The sequence below is a fragment of the Trichomycterus rosablanca genome, chromosome 9, assembly GCF_030014385.1.
Source record: "Trichomycterus rosablanca isolate fTriRos1 chromosome 9, fTriRos1.hap1, whole genome shotgun sequence".
NCBI lineage: Eukaryota > Metazoa > Chordata > Actinopteri > Siluriformes > Trichomycteridae > Trichomycterus > Trichomycterus rosablanca.
Genome location: NC_085996.1, coordinates 11,810,611 through 11,832,021, shown reverse-complemented (window position 1 = coordinate 11,832,021; position 21,411 = coordinate 11,810,611). Strand labels below are relative to the sequence as shown.

Below are 21,411 nucleotides of genomic sequence, written 5' to 3'. Positions count from 1 at the left end.
TGAAAACAATTAGAGGGAGAAAGCTTAAGAGACTTGTCGGGCGCTCAGTAGACACAATTGGCTGTGTCTGAGGAAGAGAAGGTTGGGTAGGGTACTGCTGTTAGGTCCTGGGAAGGGTCCTGCTATTGGGTCAGTATGCTAGGACATACAGATCATAGTGTGACCAAATTAAATATGGTTCACTTTAAAAATCCACTGCTGGTTGATGTAAAGAAGCAGCCAGACTTCACGTGTGTGAAGGAGTGGCAGCTTGTTTGCCACCTTTTCTGGCCAGTGCAGGATGTGCATGAATTATATAACAGGGAATTGGAAATGACAAATCAAAAGGGGGAAAAATGCAAAGAAAAGAGGTGATTGACCACCAGGTTTGAGTCGCCACCATGCTCTTGGGCTGGTCAGGCACTTCACAAGCATAACTGACCATGTGTTGAAAAGAGGAGGCCAGATTAGGAGAAACAGTGACTCCTAGTGCCTGGTGTCTGGTTGAGGTGCCCACATAAGTGGTGGAGGATTATGGAGAGCACAGTGTGATCCTCCGGACCCATTGAAGACTCACGGAGGAAACCCACACAGACAACATCCACCTAAGAATCAAACCCAGGACCTTCTTGCTGTGATGCGACAGTGCTACCCACCGAGCCACCGTTATTTATACCTCTCAGCGCTTCAGACTTGGCCTCTTCGATGGTCTGGTTAAGCTTGCTGTGGTCAGCGAGGCGGGATTTCGTAGCTTTGTGCTCCTCTTCCTCCTGCTCCAAGCGCTGCTGAATGGATTTCAGCTTGAAGGAGAGGTCAATCTCCTGCTGACTTCTCACCTGATCACATAAAGAGGATGTACACAGAGGTCATCTTCATTATCTCTGTATGCAATATGGCAAAAAGTATACAAACACCTCTCTTTATTACTGATTTTAAGTGATTTAGCTATACCCATTGCTAACAGGTGTAGTCTGTTATGATGATATACCTTTTGGGATTATGTTCTGTAGACTAATCAGTCAAAAAAAGACTCTTTTTGGACACATGGGTCCTATTATATCTACTCAATTACATCTGCTTTTACATACTACAGATGTAATATAATTATGCTCTCTACCAGAAAATCCTGAAGAAAAATGTCAGGTAATCAAGCAAGTACGTATTATGAAGCTTGGGTGCAACAAATGCTATAAATTGCTAAAGGTACGTGGACACCCTAGTCATAGGTGTATAAGTGTTAGTCAGTTAGTTAATCCTCTTCGCTCCTGCTGAAGCATAAGACGCCAACATATTTTCTCCAGCCGTCGTGGTCTTGGGCAAGCCAGTTCTTGCCTTCCGCTGCCATCTCCTTCTCCACCATTCTCCGCCATTCTGCCTCTTTTCCTCTTCCCTGGTGGTGCCCATCTGAGTGCAGCATGTGGATGTCTGGTCTTGCTCTTCCGTAGGACGTGGCCCAATGTTGTTGATGCCTGTGCGTCTGCTTATTTCCTAATCGGTGATACGCTGTTCACAGTGGATTTACGAGGATTCTACAGAGACATCACCCTTTGAAGCCTTTGAGCCGGCTCTCTATCTTCTTGTTGGTTCTCCAGGTTTCCGAGGCATATAGGAGAACTGAGCAGACATTTGATTTGTAGATTTTCAGTTTGGTGTTCATCTGCAAGACTGATGATTTCCAGATATTTTGCAGACTGTTGAAGGCTTGTGCTGCACAGCCAATTCTGGTGGAGATCTCCTTCTCGATGTTGCTGTCGGCTGAGATGTATCTGCCCAGGTACTTGAAGTCCTGAACTTCCTCCAGCTCCACTCCACGTATATAGGTTTTGGTTGCATTCTTGTTTTTTCAATTTCATCACCTTGGTCTTGTCAGGGTGGATCTTGAGCCCCACGCTTCTTGCTGTCTGGTCGACCGTGTCTGTCTTTTCCTGGATGTCTTTCTGGGTATGGGAGAGCAGGACGATATCATCTGCAAAGTCTGTGTCTTCGAGTCGGGCATTCAGTCCCCATACTAAATAAATAAATCATACACTTCTTAAGGTTGCAACAGCATTTTGGAAAAGGCACATTCCTGTTCCAGCATGACAGTGCTCCTGTGCGCAAACCAGGTCCCAAAAGGGTATTAATGAAGCCCTGTTTTCAACAATACTGAAGACCTTTGGGAAGGATTGAAGTGTTGAGTGCAAGCAAGGTCTTCTTGTCAAACACCAGAGTTTAACCTCACAAATGCTCCTTTGACCGAATAGGTACAAATTCATCCAGAGGAAAGGTGCTACATTTAAATGCCCATGGTTTCGGGAAGGGTTGTCCAACAAACTTCAGTCTTGTACACCGGTGGATCAACCATAACATTAAAATCACCTCCTTGTTTCTACACACATTGTTCATTTTATAGAAGCACTACGTAGTTCTACAATTACTGACTGTAGTCCATCTGTTTCTCTGCATGCTTGTTAGCCCCCTTTCATGCTGTTTCTTCAATGGTCAGGACTCTCCCAGGACCACTACAGAGCAGGTATTATTTGAGTGGGTCATTCTCAGCACTGCAGTGACACTGACATGGTGGTGGTGTGTTAGTGTGTGTTGTGCTGGTATGAGTGGATCAGGCACAGCAGTACTGATGGAGTTTTTAAACACCTCATTGTCACTGCTGGACTGAGAATAGTCCATCAACCAAAAATATATCCAGCCAACAGCGCCCTGTGGGCAGCGTCCTGTGACCGCTGATGAAGGTCTAGAAGATGACCAACTCAAACAGCAGCAATAGATGAGCGATCGTCTCTGACTTTACATCTACAAGGTGGACCAACTAGGTAGGAGTGTCTAATAGAGTGGACAGTGAGTGGACATGGTATTTAAAACCTCCAGCAGCGCTGCTGTGTCTGATCCACACATACCAGCACAACACACACTAACACACCACCACCTAAATAATACCTACTCTGTGGTGGTCCTGTGGGGGTCCTGACCATTATAGGGTGAAAGCAGGTTAAAAAAGTATGTAGAGAAACAGATGGACTACAGTCAGTAATTGTAGAAGTTCAAAGTGCATTTATATGGTAAGTGGAGCTGATAAAATGGACAGTGAGTGTAGAAACAAGGAGGTGGATTTAATGGTATGGCTGATCAGTGCATATAAAAGAACTATCATTAAACAAACATCTTAAGTCAGAATCTGAAGGAAATTGCTGTGTGTAAAAATACATTTTCCAATGTAATGACCTCCTCCAAACGTGCCTGGAATCAACAACAGGTCCAGACCCAAGTTTTTGAACCTTGTGTGGTAACAGTCCAACTTAAAATCTGGACCCAACTTGCCCACATGCAAAAATGGTCCAGAAGAAACACATTGCCATAAATCTCTAACACACACCCAAAATCACATGTATACGCAAACACACACACACACACCTTTTCCAGGATGGTGAGTTCCTCCTGCAGCTGTCGCTTCTCAGCCTCGGCTTTAGAGAGCAAGTTCTTGGTCTGCTTCAGTTCTTCTTCCAGACTCGAAACACGAGCTGAGAGAGAAAAGAGTCATTTGTAATCCAGCGGTGCTCTCACAGAGGTGGACAGACGGAGAAATGAAATGGAGCAATACTGAGACAGATCGGCACCTGCCTTACTCTCCACTCTAGCCTCCTCCCGTAAAGACAACCGCACCACACATACCAGGAACAAGGGGCCAGTGTGCCTTGCTCTGAGAAAAAGGAGGTACACACCCGACCCTCCCGAATATACCACACTTTACTCAAAACTGCGTAACAGAAATACGATTTCTTCTCATATTCCTTATTTTGAAAGTTTCTGCCATTAGCACATAATCTTAATCCAGTTTCTTTCTTTATTTACACTTCCATGTTCACCCTCCATACCAAACGTATTTACTTACTTTTTACCTTAGTTTTCTTCCTCTCACTTCACCTCATTCACTACATGACTCTCGCTGACTCTTCTATTCCCAAATCCTTTATTTACTCAATCATTGGCTTTATGACTCTCTCGCTCTCTCTTTTCTTCCTCAGTCCTTCCATTACTCGATCATTTACTTCTTGACTCTCTCTGTTGTTTCCTCACTCAATTATTCGCTGGATGACTTTCCTGCTCACTTCTTCCTCAGTCCTTTATTTATTCATTCATTGTATGACACTCTCGCTCACTCTTTTCTTCCTAAATATATTCCACCCTTCTTTACTCACTCCTTTACTCCCTCTATGCTTCCCTGCCTCCTTCATTACCTTACTTCATCACTTTCTTACCCAGTACCTTTTCCTCCCAATCTAGTATTATCCAATTACCCGATTGCATTACGCTTCCTCTCTACTGATGTTGACCTCCACTCTGACTGAGGAGAGCGAGACTGACACACGCCCCCTCCGACACGTGTGCAGTAGCCGACTGCATCTTTTAACCTGCATGAGGCGAGTTCATATTTGGATCAGTTTTGTGTACAGAGACACACCCTGATCACATTCTCCCCCGGCTCTGTGGACGCATAGAGGTCGTAATTGCATCAGTTATGAGAAATCCCCTCCGGCACCCCCTTGAACAACAGCCAGTCCTAGTTTGTGTTAGCCGGATGGCAGAGCTGAGTTTTGAAGTTAAGTTAGCATGTTTTATCGCTGCGCCACCTGAGCGCCCCACCTTTTGTTTCTTAACCCGTTCCACATACTGTATGTTCACTCCATACATCAAATTTCTCTTTAATCACTCTTTCAATACCTCACTAAATATGTCACTCCCACTGCCCCCTTACTGACACTATACTCCCTAATTTCCTTTCCATTCATTCACTCCTAGTTTCTTTTAACACTACTTACTTGTTCACCTCACACTCCAACTCACCTAAATCTCACTTTCATTTTAAGACTCATTAAATCCTTACCTTATTAAATCAATTGTTTACTACCTCTGTCCTTCACTTTCTCACTTAGTGCATCTTTATTTCCCTACATTTTCACTCCCTCACTTCCTTACTGTCCCTCTTTCTCAATCCCTCACTCAATCCCTTATTCTATGCTGCCTCACTTCACTTCTCCCTCACTTAAATTAGCCATTTGTCACTTCTCCTCGCTCAAATAGGATTTTTAACATCATGTGTTACATTATTTTGGTTACATTCATGACAGGACAAGTAATTACTGGTTACACAAGATTCACCAGTTGAAGTTTAATGTCAAACACAGTCACACACCTCACTTGCATGTCATTGGACTGTGGGAGAAAACCGAAGCTCCCAGAGGACACCCACGCAGACACGGGAATCAAACACATTCTTGCTGTGAGGCGACAGTGCTACCCACCTCGCCACTGTGTCACCCCACCTTGCTCCCAACCTTGCTAAGTCATTCCCTCAATCACTCTCAAACAATCACTCTCTTCTTTCAGACTGTCCCTTGCTTACTCACCCTGAAGGTCAGTGATGGTCTCAGAGCTCAGGCTGCGCTCCCTTCTCTCTGTCTCGATGGTGCTCTGCAGGTTAAGGTTGTCCTGCTCTAGGTTAAGTCGACTACTCTCCACCTGGTTCAGCTTCTGCTGCAGTTCCCTCAGAGAAAGCTCCAGCTGTTGGGCCTTGCTCCCCGCCTCGGCCTGAGCTTTTCTCACACGACCAGACTCCTCAACCTCTGACTTCAGCTTTGCATTCACCTCTTCTAGCTATAAGAGACAAAGTGAAACCGAGATTTTAAGGTCCTGTATTGATGGCCTGAATATGTTTTAAAAGGGCCATTCCATCCCCAGGACATTATATGTATAAATGTATATAGAAATTAACTTTAAAATGCATTTTTAATTGAGCAAAATGTCCTGCACATTGACCTTCTCGATAATCTAAAACAAATAATTTAAAATGTTAATAAAAACTCCCTATAACACTGAAAAAATAGTATTTGTTCATGTGGTGACTCCATATTTTATCTATGTTTTTAATATTTATTTTCCAGAAGAAGTTGATAATAATGTGGTTAAAATTCATGTTTTAGTCAAATTCCCAGGTTTGGTCCTTATGTTTTGACTCATTAGGGTGGTCATAATGTTTTGGCTCATTAGCGTGGTCACAATGTTTTGGCACATTAGGTTGGTCATGATGTTTTAGCTCATTAGGGTGGTCATAATGTTTTAGCTCATTAGGGTGGTCATGATGTTTTAGCTCATTAGGGTGGTCATAATGTTTTAGCTCCACCCTAATGAGCTAAAACATTATGACCACCCTAATGAGCTAAAACATCATAATGTTTTGGCTCATTTAGGGTGGTCATAATGTTTTGACTCATTATGGTGGTCATAATGTTTAAGGCCCATCAGGGTGGTCATACTGTTTTTGCTCATTAGGGTGGTAATAATGTTTTGGCTCATTAGCGTGGTCACAATGTTTTGGCACATTAGGTTGGTCATGATGTTTTAGCTCATTAGGGTGGTCATAATGTTTTAGCTCATTAGGGTGGTCATAATGTTTTGGCTCATTTAGGGTGGTCGTAATGTTTTGACTCATTATGGTGGTCATAATGTTTAAGGCCCATCAGGGTGGTCATAATGTTTTTGCTCATTAGGGTGGTAATAATGTTTTGGCCCGTTTAAGAGGGTGGTCATAATGTTTTGGCTCGTTTAGGGTGGTCATAATGTTTTGGCCCATTTTTTGGTGGATATGTTTGGCTCATTAAGGTGGTTATAATGTTTTGGCTCATTAAAGTGGTTATAATGTTTTGGCCCGTTGGGGTGGTTATAATGTTTTGGCCCATTAGGGTAGTCATAATGTTTTGGCCTGTTTTTCTGGGGTGGTCATAATGTTTTGGCTCATTATGGTGGTCATAATGTTTTGGCCCGTTGAGGTGGTTATAATGTTTTGGCTCATTAGAGTGGTCATAATGTTTTGGCCCGTTGAGGTGGTTATAATGTTTTGGCTCATTAGGTTGGTCATAATGTTTTGGCCCGTTAGAGGTGGTCATAATGTTTTGGCTCATTATGGTGGTCATAATGTTTTGGCCCGTTGAGGTGGTTATAATGTTTTGGCCCATTAGGATGGTTATAATGTTTTGGCTCATTATGACCACCCTAATGAGCCAAAACATTATGACCACCCCAATGAGCCAAAACATTATGACCACCCCAATGAGCCAAAACATTATGACCACCCTAATGAGTTAAAATATTATGACCACCCTAATGAGCCAAATCATTATAACCACCCCAATGAGCCAAAACATTATGACCACCCTCATAATGAGCCAAAACATTATGACCACCCTCATAATGAGCCAAAACATTATGGCCACCCTAATGAGCCAAATAATGACCACAAACATTATGAACAAAGAAAAGAATGAAGTTTAACAGGCAAATGGCACCCATTCTGTGGAATGACCCAAAAACACTGGGACAGGGGCATGCATACCACTACATATTGGACTGTACAGGCACCCCTCCATTATTGGTACATTTACATATGTGCAAGATACCCTTGTGGCACTAACACACCCTTATACCATGGCAAACGCTGGCTTTAAAACTGACTGGTACCCACTTAATAAGCTGTCAAAACAGCCGAGGGCATTGACACAAAACATTTGAATGATTCCTGTGGTATCGTTTACCCGAACATTACTGTCCTTTCAATATTTGTATGCTGTAAGATGGATCATCAGCAGGTAAAAGATCTTGATCTTGAAAAACACAGAATTATTTTGCTTTGATGTCCAATTCTGATACCCGAGCACTTATTGCACATGCTTTCGATGGTGGACATGAGTAAGCAAGGGCACTCTGAGTAGCCTGCAATTATGCAACCCCATACACAGAAGGGTTTGATGGACTGTGTTGTGACAAATCACTAGTATTAAAATTATCTGCAATTTGAGCCCCTCTGTTGGTCCCTCTGGGTCTTTGCTGTCCATGTGGTTATATATTTATCACAGAAGCCGGTCAGATGGTGACAGGCATTTAATATTATATGCTGACATGGACAAATAGAAAGCAGAAGTACAGGCTTCTTTCTGGCATGACTGTTTTAAAGTCCGTGATGATATAAAACCTGCTACGTTGACTTTAACTGGAAAAAACATTGATCAAGTCATTTGTTTCTGAAGATATGTAGGAGCACCGGCCTTACCTGTCTCTCTAGTTGGATGTTTTTCTCGGTCAAGATCTGTGAGTTGTGGCTTTTCTTCTTTAGCTCGGCCAGCTGTTCTTTTAGACTGTTCACTGAAAAGCACAAGAAGCAGATCTGAAACTTTTTGGTTGTGGTTAAAATGATTTCTAAGTGCTTCTGTGGTCAGAAAAACACATAAGCAGTTTAGTCAATGTTTAGGAAGAGGATACATACATTTAGTAAAAGCAATAGTAATAGTTCCATGCCGAGTAATAAGCATGAAATAATAAGTGTTTGCTTTTCAGTAGAACGTAGAAAAGGAAAATAATGAGTCAGACTCAAGAGTTGGCAGTACAAAGGATTAAGATTTAGGGAATTAACTGTTTAGGACTCAGAAAAGTGCATTTTTGGTGAAAATGTGAAGGTTTAGGTAATGCTACCTAAATTATTTAAATTTACTTTAGAGCTATTATTAATATATATTTACACTGATCAACCATAACATTAAAACTCACTGTTCATTTTATCAGCTCCACTTACCATATAGGAGAACTTTGTAGTTCTACAATTACTGAGTGTAGTCTATCTGTTTCTCTACATACTTTGTTAGCCCCCTTTCATGCTGTTCTTCAATGGTCAGGACCCCCACAGGACCACCACAGAGCAGAGCAGGTATTATTTGGGTGGTGGATCATTCTCAGCACTGCAGTGACACTGACATGGTGGTGGTGTGTTAGTGTGTGTTGTGCTGGTATGAGTGGATCAGACACAGCAACGCTGATGGAGTTTTTAAACACCTCACTGAGAATAGTCCACCAACCAAAAATATCCAGCCAACAGCACCCTGTAACCACTGATGAAGGTCTAGAAGATGACCAACTCAAACAGCAGCAATAGATGAGCGATCGTCTCTGACTTTACATCTACAAGGTGGGCTAACTAGGTAGGAGTGTCTAATAGAGTGGACAGTGAGTGGACAGGGTATTTAAAAACTCCACTCATACCAACACAACACACATAACACCACCACCATGTCACTGCAGTGCTGAGAATGATCCACCACCTAAATAATACCTGCTCTGTGGTGGTCCTGACCATTAAAGAACAGGGTGAAAGCAGGCTAACAAAGCATGCAAAAAAACAGATCAGTAATTGTAGAACTAGAAGTGCTTCTATATGGTAAGTGGAGCTGATAAAATGAACAGTGAGTGTAGAAACAAGGAGGTGGTTTTAATGTTATGGCTGATCAGTGCATATAAAGTAGACTCACCTTCGCTTTCTAAGCCTCGTTTACGTTCTGTCTCGAGTTCACTCTTCCTGAGGCTTTCTGTGTTCTGGTGCTGTAGCAGAGCGTTCTCTCTCTCCAACTTTCTTAAGGATTCCTCCACTTTGTGCCTTGCACTAATCTACTCAGATACAGTCAAAAAAGGACAACAACAAAGTAAAACAATAGTAAAATAATAAAATGGGAGGATAAAACTATATTGTTATACAGTAGCAATTCAGACATGCTGTGTTAAGCAAATGTATGAATGACACTTCAGGTCAAATTCCATGTTTTGTGCCTATTAAAGTGGAAATATGTTTTCTATAGGTAACTCTTTAAAAATGCCAGTTTTAAGACATTTTTTCTTTTTTATGCCACATTTTAATGGTAAATTCAGCAAATGAACTATAACTTTCTGTCAAATTGTGTAGAAGTGTGTTACCTGTAAATGATGTTTTAATTTGCATAATTTAACAAAACACAGAATTTTAAAATGAAATGAAACTGAATGTTAAAACTGAAGTGAAGTGTAGTAATTTTACCTCTTCCTCAAGATCCTTCGACAATTTATCTAGCTTCTCATTGGCAGATCTGTTAACAGAACACTAGACTTTAGATATGACGAAGTCATACAATCATATGAAGATAAAGAAATACAAACAAATGTGTCGATCTGTACCTGCATTTGCTTTCCAGTTCATCCTTGGCCTGAGTATCACGTTTGTAATTTTCTTCTAACTTCTTCAGCTTCTTCTGAGCATCATCAGACTGAACAGAAGGAAAATAGTCATGCATAATAATGCTTCAATATTTATTTGATACTGTATTGTTGAACACACAGGCATTTGGTACCATATTGGAAATAATACAAATGCAACAATTAAACCTATAGACATTTCCTTTAAAACCAACCAGATTTATTTGAGATTTAATTTTCTTTTTGCATGATTTCATATATGGTTTATGCCTGGTCTTAAAATAATAAAGTATTTGTACACCTGACCAGGGGTTTGTTGGACATCCCAACACCAGGTAGAATGACCTCTCTGTGATACTTTCAGCTATAACACCAGCCAATCTTCTGAGAAGGCTTCTCCCAAGACTTAAGACTAAAGTATATCTTTGAAAATGTGTGCCTATTAACTCAAAAGAGCATTTGTATGGCTGGGCACTGATGTTTGTCAAGAAAGCCTCAATTGATGTTCCAGTTTATTCCAAAGCCGGTCAGTGAGGCCGAGGTCAGGACTCTGTGCACTCCACTGAAGTTTCTTTAAACCAAGAGCTTCTTTATGTCTTTATAGATCTTGCTTTGAACACAGGGGCACAGTCATGCTGGATTTTAGCAATTACCTGTTAGGATTTTAGTAATTACCTTTTAGCAGTTGTTGTGGCTGTAAATTAGAAGCAGTGTCCCAATAATTTTTTTCTATATGGTGCAGGTCCTTTTAAATAATCTGTATCAGCCATTTGGAAAATCGCTGTTTATCCCAGTGTATTGACACTGTGTATAACAATAACTTTCCCTCTATTGGCCTACATTTTAGTTAAATAGGCAACTCAAGTAATCTGTGCATAATCAATATGTCAATAAACTGTGTGTACCACAACCACAAACTTACCTCAGATTTGTCTAAAAGATGTTCCTTCTCCGTTAAATCATTATAGTCAATCTCAATACTGGTTTGTTTTTTGCCCAGCAACCTAAAATTCAGAAATGAGAAAAACACATTTGTTTATTAGGATTTTAACGTCATGTTTTACACTTTTGGTTACATTCATGACAGGAACGCTAGTTACTCATTACACAAGATTCATAAGTTCACACAAGGTTATATCGAACACAGTCTTGGACAATTTAGTGTCTCCAATTCACCTCACTTGCATGTCTTTGGACTGTGGGAGGAAACCGTAGCACCCGGAGGAAACCCACGCGGACACGGGGAGAACATGCAAACTCCACACAGAAAGGACCCTGGGGGATCAAACCCAGGACCTTCTTGCTGTGAGGCGACAGTGCTACCCACTTGGCCACCGTGCCGCCCTGAGAAAAACAAAGAAACAGAAAGCTAAATATTAGAGTAAAAATGGAGTTAAACTGTGAATGAATGCAGCAGTCAGCTACAACCACTGTGATTACTTTCTACTCAAATAGTCGACTTCCTGCCCCCCACCTGTTTCACTTTACTTTACACAGGAGCTTACTGTAACTCCTCTGGTCCTGCTGTGTGTTTGTGTTTAAGAGAGTAAAACATTCCTTGAAAATTACACACACTTTTAATTCCTTTTATTTGAAACGCTGTGAGAATTGTGACTTCACAATATTTATATACTTTTAAACTAAAAAATGTTGGGCAGTGGTAATTGATCATTGTAATTGAGACATGTTCTGGAAAACTGGGGTCAGGGTTCTGTTCAGGCCATTGAAGTTTCCCTAATTCCTTAGTCAGATTACGTCTTTATGGACCTTGCTTTGTGAGCGGGGCAGTCAGGGGAAAACGCCATCCTCAAATTGTTGTCAAAATGTTGAAAGCATATAATTAATTTTATATAATAACACCAGATAGTGTTCGGGTAATGGACCATTTTCAGCAATGCAAAGACACTCACATGGTGATGATATGGTAGTGTGTGTTGTTCTGGTATGAGTGTATCAGGTGCAGCAGTAGTGTTGGGATGTGTGAATACTGTGTAAACTTCACGCCTCCTCCGACCTATCCGCCAATCAGGGTCCTTACACAGTATTTGAAGACCCCACCCACATACTCCGGTCATCCCTCCCTGCAGGCACTGCCAATTATGCACGCTAGATAATGTCCAGCCAAGTTTCGAACCCAGGAGTTCAGAATCTTGCCTCTAGTGTGCTAGCGGAATATCCCATGGGTTCATGCACATCGGGTGTTAACTGCCCCCTTGTCTTTTACCAGTGGAAATTTTCTGATCACAGGACCCTGTTGACTTTATAAAAAAATTTTTGTCTGGGGCATTTTTCTCCTCACAGCATTGGCACTGGGGTATTTAAAATCCCAACAACACTTGTGCACCAGATACAAGCTCAACATTTACATTTACATTTTCAGCATTTAGCAGATGCCTTTATCCAAAGCGACTTACAGTACTGTGACAGTATACAGCCTGAGCAATTGAGGGTTAAGGGCCTTGCTCAAGGGTCCAACAGCAGCAGCCTGGCAGTGGTGGGGCTTGAACCAGCGACCTTTTGATTACTAGTCCAGTCCCTTAACCGCTGGGCTACAACTGCCCTACACACTCAACACAAACTAAATGTCATTGCAGTGCTGAGAATGGTTCACCACCTAAATAACATCTGGTCATTGCGGGTCTTGTGAGGGTACAGGGCCACCGCAATTATACGTTAAAATTACTAGTATGGTTTAACTACAGTAAGTATAGACAAACACACACACACACACACCAATGACCACACAGACTTACTGGTTTTCTCTGAAGTAGGTAAAGCCCACGAAGGGTAGCTGATTTCCTGCGAAGGCACGTGGAGGTGGGAATGTTTCCACGTCACCTTTATCATCCTCAATGTCGTCAAAATTACTTGTGTCAATATCACTGTTCAACTCGGGCACTACTGGAGCCATGGCTAAGCAGGAGAGAGAGAAAGAGAGAGTGTGTGTGTGTAAGAGAGAGAGCGAGAGAGACATTTGTGTACTTTTTAGTGTGAGTCGTGTTGTAAAAGGCTCAGTATGTAGTTTACACAAATCAGATACTAGATGCAGGATGCGGGGTGACCACAGTAAGCCAAACTGGCCCCTGCTCCCTCTTGACCTGCTGTGCCAAGCCTGGCTTACTCAGTCATATTCTCACTCTTTTACACTCGTACTTCTTTCCAAATAAACACATTTACAAGGAAACACATGCACCAGAAAAGAAGTGCTACATTCTCCACAGCTTCAGGCTCATTCTCTTTGCAGAGTGCACGTATATTGAAGAAATTCCAAAGGGTGTTTGGTCCATGTTGACATAATTGTATTTTGTTACTGGTGCAGCTTTTACTGCTACATATTTCCGCTGCAAAGCTTCCATTCTACCACATCCCTGGGATGATCTATAGCAGCGATCCCCAACCTTTTTTGCACCACGGACCGGTTTCATATAAGATATAATTTCACGGGCCGGTGGGGGCGGGGGGATTTAAAATAGATTAACAACACTACTCACAAATGATGGAAAATCAGTGAGAAACCCAGATTTTTTCACTGCAACAAAACGCTCCCACCTAGGGGTGATAGGACACAATAACACCCGTGTTATTGTCCAATAACACATATGTTGGATATGGAAGCAGTGTTTTCGTTGCTTTTGTAGCAATCTCTAATTATTTATGCTTTTTGAGTGGCCTGGTAATAAATGACACATGGACCAGCACTGTAGGTTGGGGACCACTGATCTATAGGATTCAGATCTGGTGAGTAGACAAGCCACTGAAGTACTCGAAACTCAGCCATTTGGGTGGCGCAGCTGACAAACACTCTAGTCCACCAGTGCTGAGAGCAGTGTGATTGGCAGTGTGTCTGTAGAGGGAGGGACAATGGCTAAAACAGGATTTCTCATCACTGGGCAATTACGACCTCTGCTGACTGATCAAGATCATGAAAGGCTGCACCCCACCCCCAGCAGGTAAAAATACATAATCGACACCTTCTCACCCTCGTCAATCAGGGGTGGGACCTCCAATTGGTTTTCATTATTTTTTATTTTCTTTATTTTTATATTTTTCCAACCTTTTTCCCCCAATTTTCTCCCCTAATCTAATCATGTCCAATTACCCTGATTGCATCCTCCACTGATTCAACCCTCCACCGCTGACTGAGGACATTTCTCAACTGACACACGCCCCCTCTGACACGTGCTCAGTACAGACTGCATTTTTCACCCGCGAGTCGAGTTCATATATACCGATCAGCACTGTGCACGGAGAGCCACACCCTGATCAGCATTATTCCTCAGCCCTGTGCAAGCAGCAAGCATCAAACAGCCAGCAGGGGTCGTAATTACACCAGTTACGAGGACCGATGATCCGGCTTGCCCCTAACCTTATGAACAACAGCCAATCATTGTTCATGCAGCCGACAGCCCAGCCGGGTGGCAGAGCTGAGTTTCGATACGATGTATTCGAAAACCCAGCTCTGGTGTGCTAGCGTATTTTACCGCTGTGCCACCTCCAATTGGTTTTCATTGATTTCAGATCTTTCAGCCAATCCAACTGCTTAAATGTTAAATGTATACAATCAATTAAATAAACTTAATTATTAATTATTATGCTTTTAATTTTGTAGCAACAGTTTAGGGAAAGCCTGTTTCTGCAAGCCTATAATCGACAACAACTGTGCCCTTCGTACACAAAACAAGGTCCATAAAGATGTGGTTTGTAGAGGCCTGCCTCCACAACAACTAGACCCCTGACCTCAACCCTACTGAACAGCTCTGAAATGAATTAAAAGCGAATGCTGATCCGAGCCATGCCTTCTTGTCCAATATAAGCACCTGACCTTCCAAAAGCCGTCACAAAAGAGTGAACACTGTTATAACGGCAAAAGGGGCAACGTCATGATAGTTTTCAGTGAAATATCAAACAACTAGCTGAGACCATCTAAAACCAGCTCGTCCAGAGGAAAATAAGAAACAGACGATGATGTCTATGTGGAGCAGTCACAAATCATATGCTTTAATGGGTAAGAGAGAGAACAAGAGCGAGAGCGAGAGGCCCCCACAGTAGTGGTTTTGCATCAGTCCTCTCATTAGACGTTCTGCACTTACTAGAAGTTCCACCCAAACAATTTACCTAAAACAACATACACCATATAAAACAACTTTTTACTAAACAAAAACTCAAAACGAGCATTCAAATATGGCAAAGACGTCTGCAATTTGTCTTCAATTCATAACTGGTGCACGATATGGCCAAATGTATCAACATGAGCTTTGTTGGATATCCCAATCCAAATCCAAGAACCTTAATATGGTTTTGATTTTGAGTGTCTCCGTGTTAAAATTGTGCCCAATTGTGTTCAGGTTGTGGTGTTGGACGACAATTCATGGCTCCAATTTGACATTCCCAGTCAGATTTAGAAAAGGTCAGGGCTCTGTGAAGGCCACTGGAGTTCCTCCACACCAAATCATGCCTATGCTTATGGTCATTGCTTTGTGCACAGGGGTACAGTGATGCTAAAACAGGTATGGGCCTTCCCCACCCAAAATGTTGCCACACTGTTGAAAAGCTGTTATTTATTTTGTATAATTGATTTTATATACCTGTTAACAATGGGTGTCCAGCCAGAGCTGGCTTTTCGAATACATTGTATCGAAACTCAGCTCTGCCACCCGGCTGGGCTGGGTGGCTGCATGAACAACGATTGGCTGTTGTTCATAGGATTAGGGGACAAGCCGGATCATGGGTACTCATAACTGGTGCAAATACGACCCCTGATTGATGGCGCCTGCACAGGGCTGAGAAATAATGCTGATAAGGGTGTGGCTCTCCGTGCACAGTGCTGATCGGTATATATGAAGGAGAGGGTGTATGTCAATTGAGAAGCGTCCTCAGTCGGCGGTGGTGGGTTGAATCAGTGGAGGATGCAATCAGGGTAATTGGACACGACTAGACTGGGGAGAAAAGGTTGGAAAAATAGAACATTTAAAAAGAAACAGTGGGTGTCCAGATACTTTTGGCCATGTAGTGGATAAACTATTGATGTTTTTGTTCAGGAGTTCTTAACCTGAAGCCTGTGGGCCATTTGCAGACCACACTTCTAAAACTTCAGGTGTGTTATTTCTATGAATGACTTGATTCATGCCTTGTGACAAACTTTAATCATGTGACCACCCCTGCATTAATTATTTAAATGCTGATTTTAATTGGAGAAGCTTAGATATGCTCTAAAAATAAATCATTAAATTTGAAAGTTCAACATAAGGTATTTAAGAGGGGGTTATAAAAAGTCTAACCTGCTGTAGAGATCGGTGGAGGGGGCACAACTACAGAATAATGTCTTTCTGCCTTGCCATTTATGGCCAACAGTGGGGACATGGAGGTGCAGATGATTGACATGTCTGTTCTGCTTCATAGTCACCTGTACTTCATTGAGCATTAAATCACTCCAGATGGGAGTGTTTCTATTTATCAGGTTCTAATTACCGTCTCTTCTAATGGGCAACCTGCTTTCTTCTAAAACCATGATGCCGGGCTTGATGCCGCCCTGAATGAGCACACCCCAGAGGTGGATTAGAAGGCCCTTTACAGAGCAGGCCCCACATTTTGAACCCATGCTGAGCACAGACTGTGCCTGTTGGAGTGGGGTGCTGCTCCAAAGTAGCTTGCCATATAGTGGCAACCAGTTTTTATCTCTTTTCTGTCCATTTTCTCTGTTGCAGGCTGTGGATGTTGTTGTATTTTCGCCTCAGTGGCATGACCCGTCCAGTTACTTAAGACATTCTAAATAGCCGTACTATTATAATATTAATACAACTGTATAATTTTTCCTACATTAATATAGAATACAATGCTGCTGTAGGTAATGTTAAAATGTACAGACATACAACATTAACACACCATGATGTGGACAAACACAATCACATAAATAACACTTACTGTCCCGTATCGTGTCAAAGGTCCATTGGTCATTCTTGAAAAAGGGATGACGTTTGATCTCTTCCACTCCCGCCTGGCCGAGCCTCGTCTCCCTGAACATAGTAAAGCACAGGTCACCAACCCCAAATACAACCCCTATCACAAAGACTGCATATATACAGTACATGTACTGCCTGTACATTAGCTAGTCCATACAGCTGTGTGCATGTGACTGATCAGCAAGTGAGTGAGAGCCACAAGCAATGCAGTGCGAAGGAGCAGCCACACACACATACACACACACACTGTTCCCCTCCCATGCTTATACGTCCACCCTGGAGGGGTACAGCAGACCAGAAACCAGGCTGCCACATGTGAGACATTTGCAACTGCAGCCAAAAGCCAAAAGCAGGATCGAGCTCTGCTCACAAACTCAGAGAGGCTAAACTTCTTTTGAAAACTTCTAATCATGTGCTATAAAGACTAAAAGTAGTGCTCATTACATGTCTTATACCCTGGCCACAATATAACCCCATTCCTGAATGGCTGGCAATTCCTTAAAATAGCTAGTGTTGTAGATATGGTCAGCAGTTCAAAACCGGTCAGTTCTAAACCAATGCACCTGAATAAACATCACCATGCTGGCCGGTTTCCAGTTCAGTTCATTTTTATCAACCGCTTTAACCTGGTCAAGGTTGTGGCAGGTCTAGCTTCACCAGGAAATGCTAAACGCAAGGCAGGAATACCCAGGACAGGGTGTCAATCCATTGCAGGGCTTCGGCAATCAAGACACATTGACAATCAAGTATGTGTAGATACCCAGATACAAATATTTTTGGTGGGCTGTCACCCAAATACCCTCATATATCATATAATATAACATTAATAATGTTGAGATTAAGCGGCACAGTTGCTCAGTGGGTAGAACTGTCAATTCTTGGGTTCAATTCCTGGGTTCGATTTCATTGGAAATTAAATACCAATTTACATGCAAAAGAACACATAAACACTTTGCATTGTTATTAAATGACTGAATATTAATTCATTCAACCCCAGTAACCACTGGAGAGCATAACACACTCACTCATTCACATCTAGTAAATGCCAAGTAGCCTATCCACTTAGTGGTGTGTTTTAGTTGGTAAGAAACCCTGTCTTTGTCACCTGTCAGTCAAGAAGGCACAGATTAGGTCTTTGGCTTCTTTGGACATCCCAGTATCATCTGGGAAGGTCAGGCTGTTTTTGTGATTCATGATCTTGCCGTACGTTCCCACCAGTGACTCAGCATAAAATGGAGTTTCACCTGAAGTAGAGAGGAACAGTTATCAACTGAGAAGTAAAGAGAAGTGAAGAGAGAAGAGGAGAGGAGAAGAGAGTTTAGAAAGCGGCTCCCGTATGGCACAGGGGTACAATACACTAGCTCTGCTATCAGCCAGCCGGGCACTTGCACAGGCACCCAATTGGCTGTGTGCCTGTAAGGGGAGGGACAATGGCCGAACAGAGTTTCCTTATAACTGCTGCAATTGCGGCCTCTGCCACCTGACCGATGGCACATGTACAATGAGACTGAGGATAATAGAGATCAGTGCATGACTCTCCGTATGTGAAACAGATCCCCACATGAAACCACCTTGTTCAGGTGAAAAGATGTGGTCAGTACTGCACATGTGTCAGAGGGGGAGTGTGACGGTTGGGTTGCAATCCTCCTCAGTCAGGAGTGGAGGCCTGCAGCACTGATGGCAAATTACGATCAAGTGGTTGGATACTACTAGACTGGGAGGAAATGGGGGGGGTGCATAAATAGAAAATGCCACAAAAAATAGAAAGTTGATGAAATAAGGAAAGAAGAAAACAGAGATGTGAAAAGAAGAGATAAGGCAAGACCAAAAATAGAGAGATTACGCAAATAGAAGGGACCACACCAGACACGAGTAATACAAAAATAGGATGAGAGGAAATGAAAAGAGAAGAGAAGGAGGTGATGTCAGCACAGAAGAGACACAAGTGAAGAATTAAAAGGAGATAAGTACAGAGAGCAGACAACAAAAATCTAGTACTACTCACCAACCAGTAGCTCATAAATGAAGACTCCTACGGACCACCAGTCACACTCCCGTCCATAATAACCAGTTCCACCCTGCGACATCAGCACCTCTGGAGAAATGTAATCTGGGGTTCCAACCGCTGTTTCACAACGAACCATACCAGACTAAACACACACACACACACCAAATAAAAAATATATTATTTATGAAATATGCTGTACACATTTCTTCATGGCTGCTTCTTTTTCTCTGCCAGCAGCAGACTTTCATGGAGATCATGCTGTGCAACCTGTGAATCATCCAGCACTTGTGCAGGAGCCCTGACCAGACAGCAGAGGTCATAATTCTGCATGGCCAAGCATACAGTATGTGTGGAGTGAGAAATAGTGGTCAAAAAGAATGACTGCACAAGCATAGTATGTAAAACACGGGCAGCACGGTGGGTAGCACTATTTCATTTTGTGTTTTATTTTGATGCATTGTTTGTGTTGTCTGGGTGGTGGTAAAAATCATGGATAAATGTGGGTCGCTTGAAATAAATAAATAAATAAATATACACATTTTAACAGGCACATAAACAAGAAATTAACTTGTACACGAACGCCCCCTTGTGGAGGCATTACGTTACATCTTGTAAACCACAGTGGGACCAGATTGCCAGCATTTTTATTAATTAAGCATATTTCATTATGTGTTTTGTTTTTGATGTATTGTTTGTGTTGCCTGGGACATGTTAAAAATCATGGACGAAATGTGAGTTGCTTGAAAAAAAGAGTTTGAAAAACCATGCTGTAGGGCAAGGTTTTTCAAACCCTGAGTCGTGATCCTTGGGTGGGTCACAAAGCCAAAAAAATGAGTCACGGAAAAAAAATAAAAAAAATAAACTAATTTTAACAGGCACAAACACAGAATGAACTTGTACACAAACGCCCCCTTGTGGAGGCTTTACGTTACATCGTGTAAACCACAGTGGGACAAATAAAACCCTGCTGTAGGGAAACGTACACTGAAAAAGGGCCGAGGTCTAAATGCTTGACCCTCTACAACAGTGGTTTTCTCTGCCATACCCTGCGTTTCAATTGATTCCACTGGATGGCGCACGCCAAACACTACCGATCTTTGCTAAAGCCGAGTCTATGTGGTCTACATATTCATTTGTCACATTTGCCATCACCCTACTACCCCTTTGGAGTTGCCTATCGTTGCCTATTCAAAAATTCATCCTTTAATCACAAAAATAAAGGTTTGAATGTCACCAAAATTCAATACATGGGCAAAAAAGGGTGACCAACAACACTGTTCCCACTGAAACTGAATAAGGTAGGTGGGTAATCTTTACTTTAGATTTCACATGTAATTTATATTAGTTCCAAACCCCTGCACCCACCCGGCCCGTCTGTCAATTTTTAAAACCCAGTGTGGCGGCCCTTAAACCAAAAAGTTTGCCCACCCCTGCTCTACAATAATGAGGCTTTGGAGTGCTGTATGGTGCATTTTTCTGGCTGGGAAAAGGGCACTTACTATTTTGTGAGTAGATTGTAGAATCTATTACACAGAAAATAAAATATGTGGACACCAGTCCTATGATTTAGTTCAGGGGTTTCAGTCACTCATTGCTTAAAATATTCAATTCTATCAAATAAGTTGTATGTTTTATTTGTGGCAACAGATTAGGAAATGCTGTTTCCTGATCAAGCAGAGGAACTAGAGTGACCACAGAGCCTTTAATGCTGTTTTAAATAAATAGACACAAATCCCAGCAGGCACACTCTAAAATCTTTATGCTTAGTACAGGAGGCTGCACTTGACTTACCTGCCACAAGGTGGCAGAAATGTAATTCTAACTTGCCCCCTACATTTTTCCTCCTTAATCCTTAACCTCCCTACATAACCAACCACACGAACCACAACCCACCTTGTCCATTTTCATGCAGGTGCCGAAGTCGGCCAGTTTGAGATGTCCACTGCGGTCCAACAACATGTTGTCGGGTTTGATGTCCCTGTGGATGAAGCCCATGGAGTGGATGGCGTCCAGCGCCAGCACCACTTCAGCCGTGTAGAAGCGCGCCCATTCCTCAGGCATGTCGTAGTTCATGGTCAAGGTGACCAAGTCTCCGCCAGCCATGAACTCCATCACTAAGTAGAGGTGGCGCTCATCTTGGAAGGCGCAGCACAGCTACACAGTCACAAAGGCAACGTTAGTTAGGATACACATAGCTGGTACATTAAATCTAACAACACAAAGCCAAATGCTTTTAGCTATATGCATAGAGTGTGCCGCACAGCAATGTCACTCCTGAGGACCTGGGTTTGATTCCTGTCCAGATTACCATCTGGGAGGACTTTCACATGTTCCTCAGGTTTTCTTTTACCTCCCAAATAGATGCAGACAGTGGATTGGATAAATAGTTCGAGTAACACTGGCTCCACTGTAACCCTGACCAGC

The 21,411-nt window shown here is 42.3% G+C and overlaps 1 protein-coding gene across 4 annotated transcripts in view; it reads right to left on the bottom strand.

The window, feature by feature from the left end:
* The window catches only part of LOC134320488 (rho-associated protein kinase 2-like), a 55,738-nt gene that overhangs the window by 23,782 nt on the left and 10,545 nt on the right, over nt 1–21,411 (bottom strand). For all 4 annotated transcript variants that reach the window (XR_010013698.1, XM_063001892.1, XM_063001893.1 and 1 more), the window contains exons 5-17: nt 20,881–21,141; nt 18,985–19,129; nt 18,085–18,223; nt 16,942–17,033; nt 12,774–12,933; nt 10,943–11,024; nt 10,003–10,091; nt 9,866–9,914; nt 9,327–9,462; nt 8,078–8,169; nt 5,382–5,628; nt 3,388–3,494; nt 656–815 (exon numbers count right to left, since the gene is read on the bottom strand). Coding sequence is in view for 3 of the 4 variants with exons in the window: in XM_063001892.1 (XP_062857962.1) it covers nt 656–815; nt 3,388–3,494; nt 5,382–5,628; nt 8,078–8,169; nt 9,327–9,462; nt 9,866–9,914; nt 10,003–10,091; nt 10,943–11,024; nt 12,774–12,933; nt 16,942–17,033; nt 18,085–18,223; nt 18,985–19,129; nt 20,881–21,141 (1,759 nt within the window). In the remaining variant the exon portion in view is untranslated. The remainder of the gene's footprint in view (nt 1–655; nt 816–3,387; nt 3,495–5,381; nt 5,629–8,077; nt 8,170–9,326; nt 9,463–9,865; nt 9,915–10,002; nt 10,092–10,942; nt 11,025–12,773; nt 12,934–16,941; nt 17,034–18,084; nt 18,224–18,984; nt 19,130–20,880; nt 21,142–21,411) is intronic.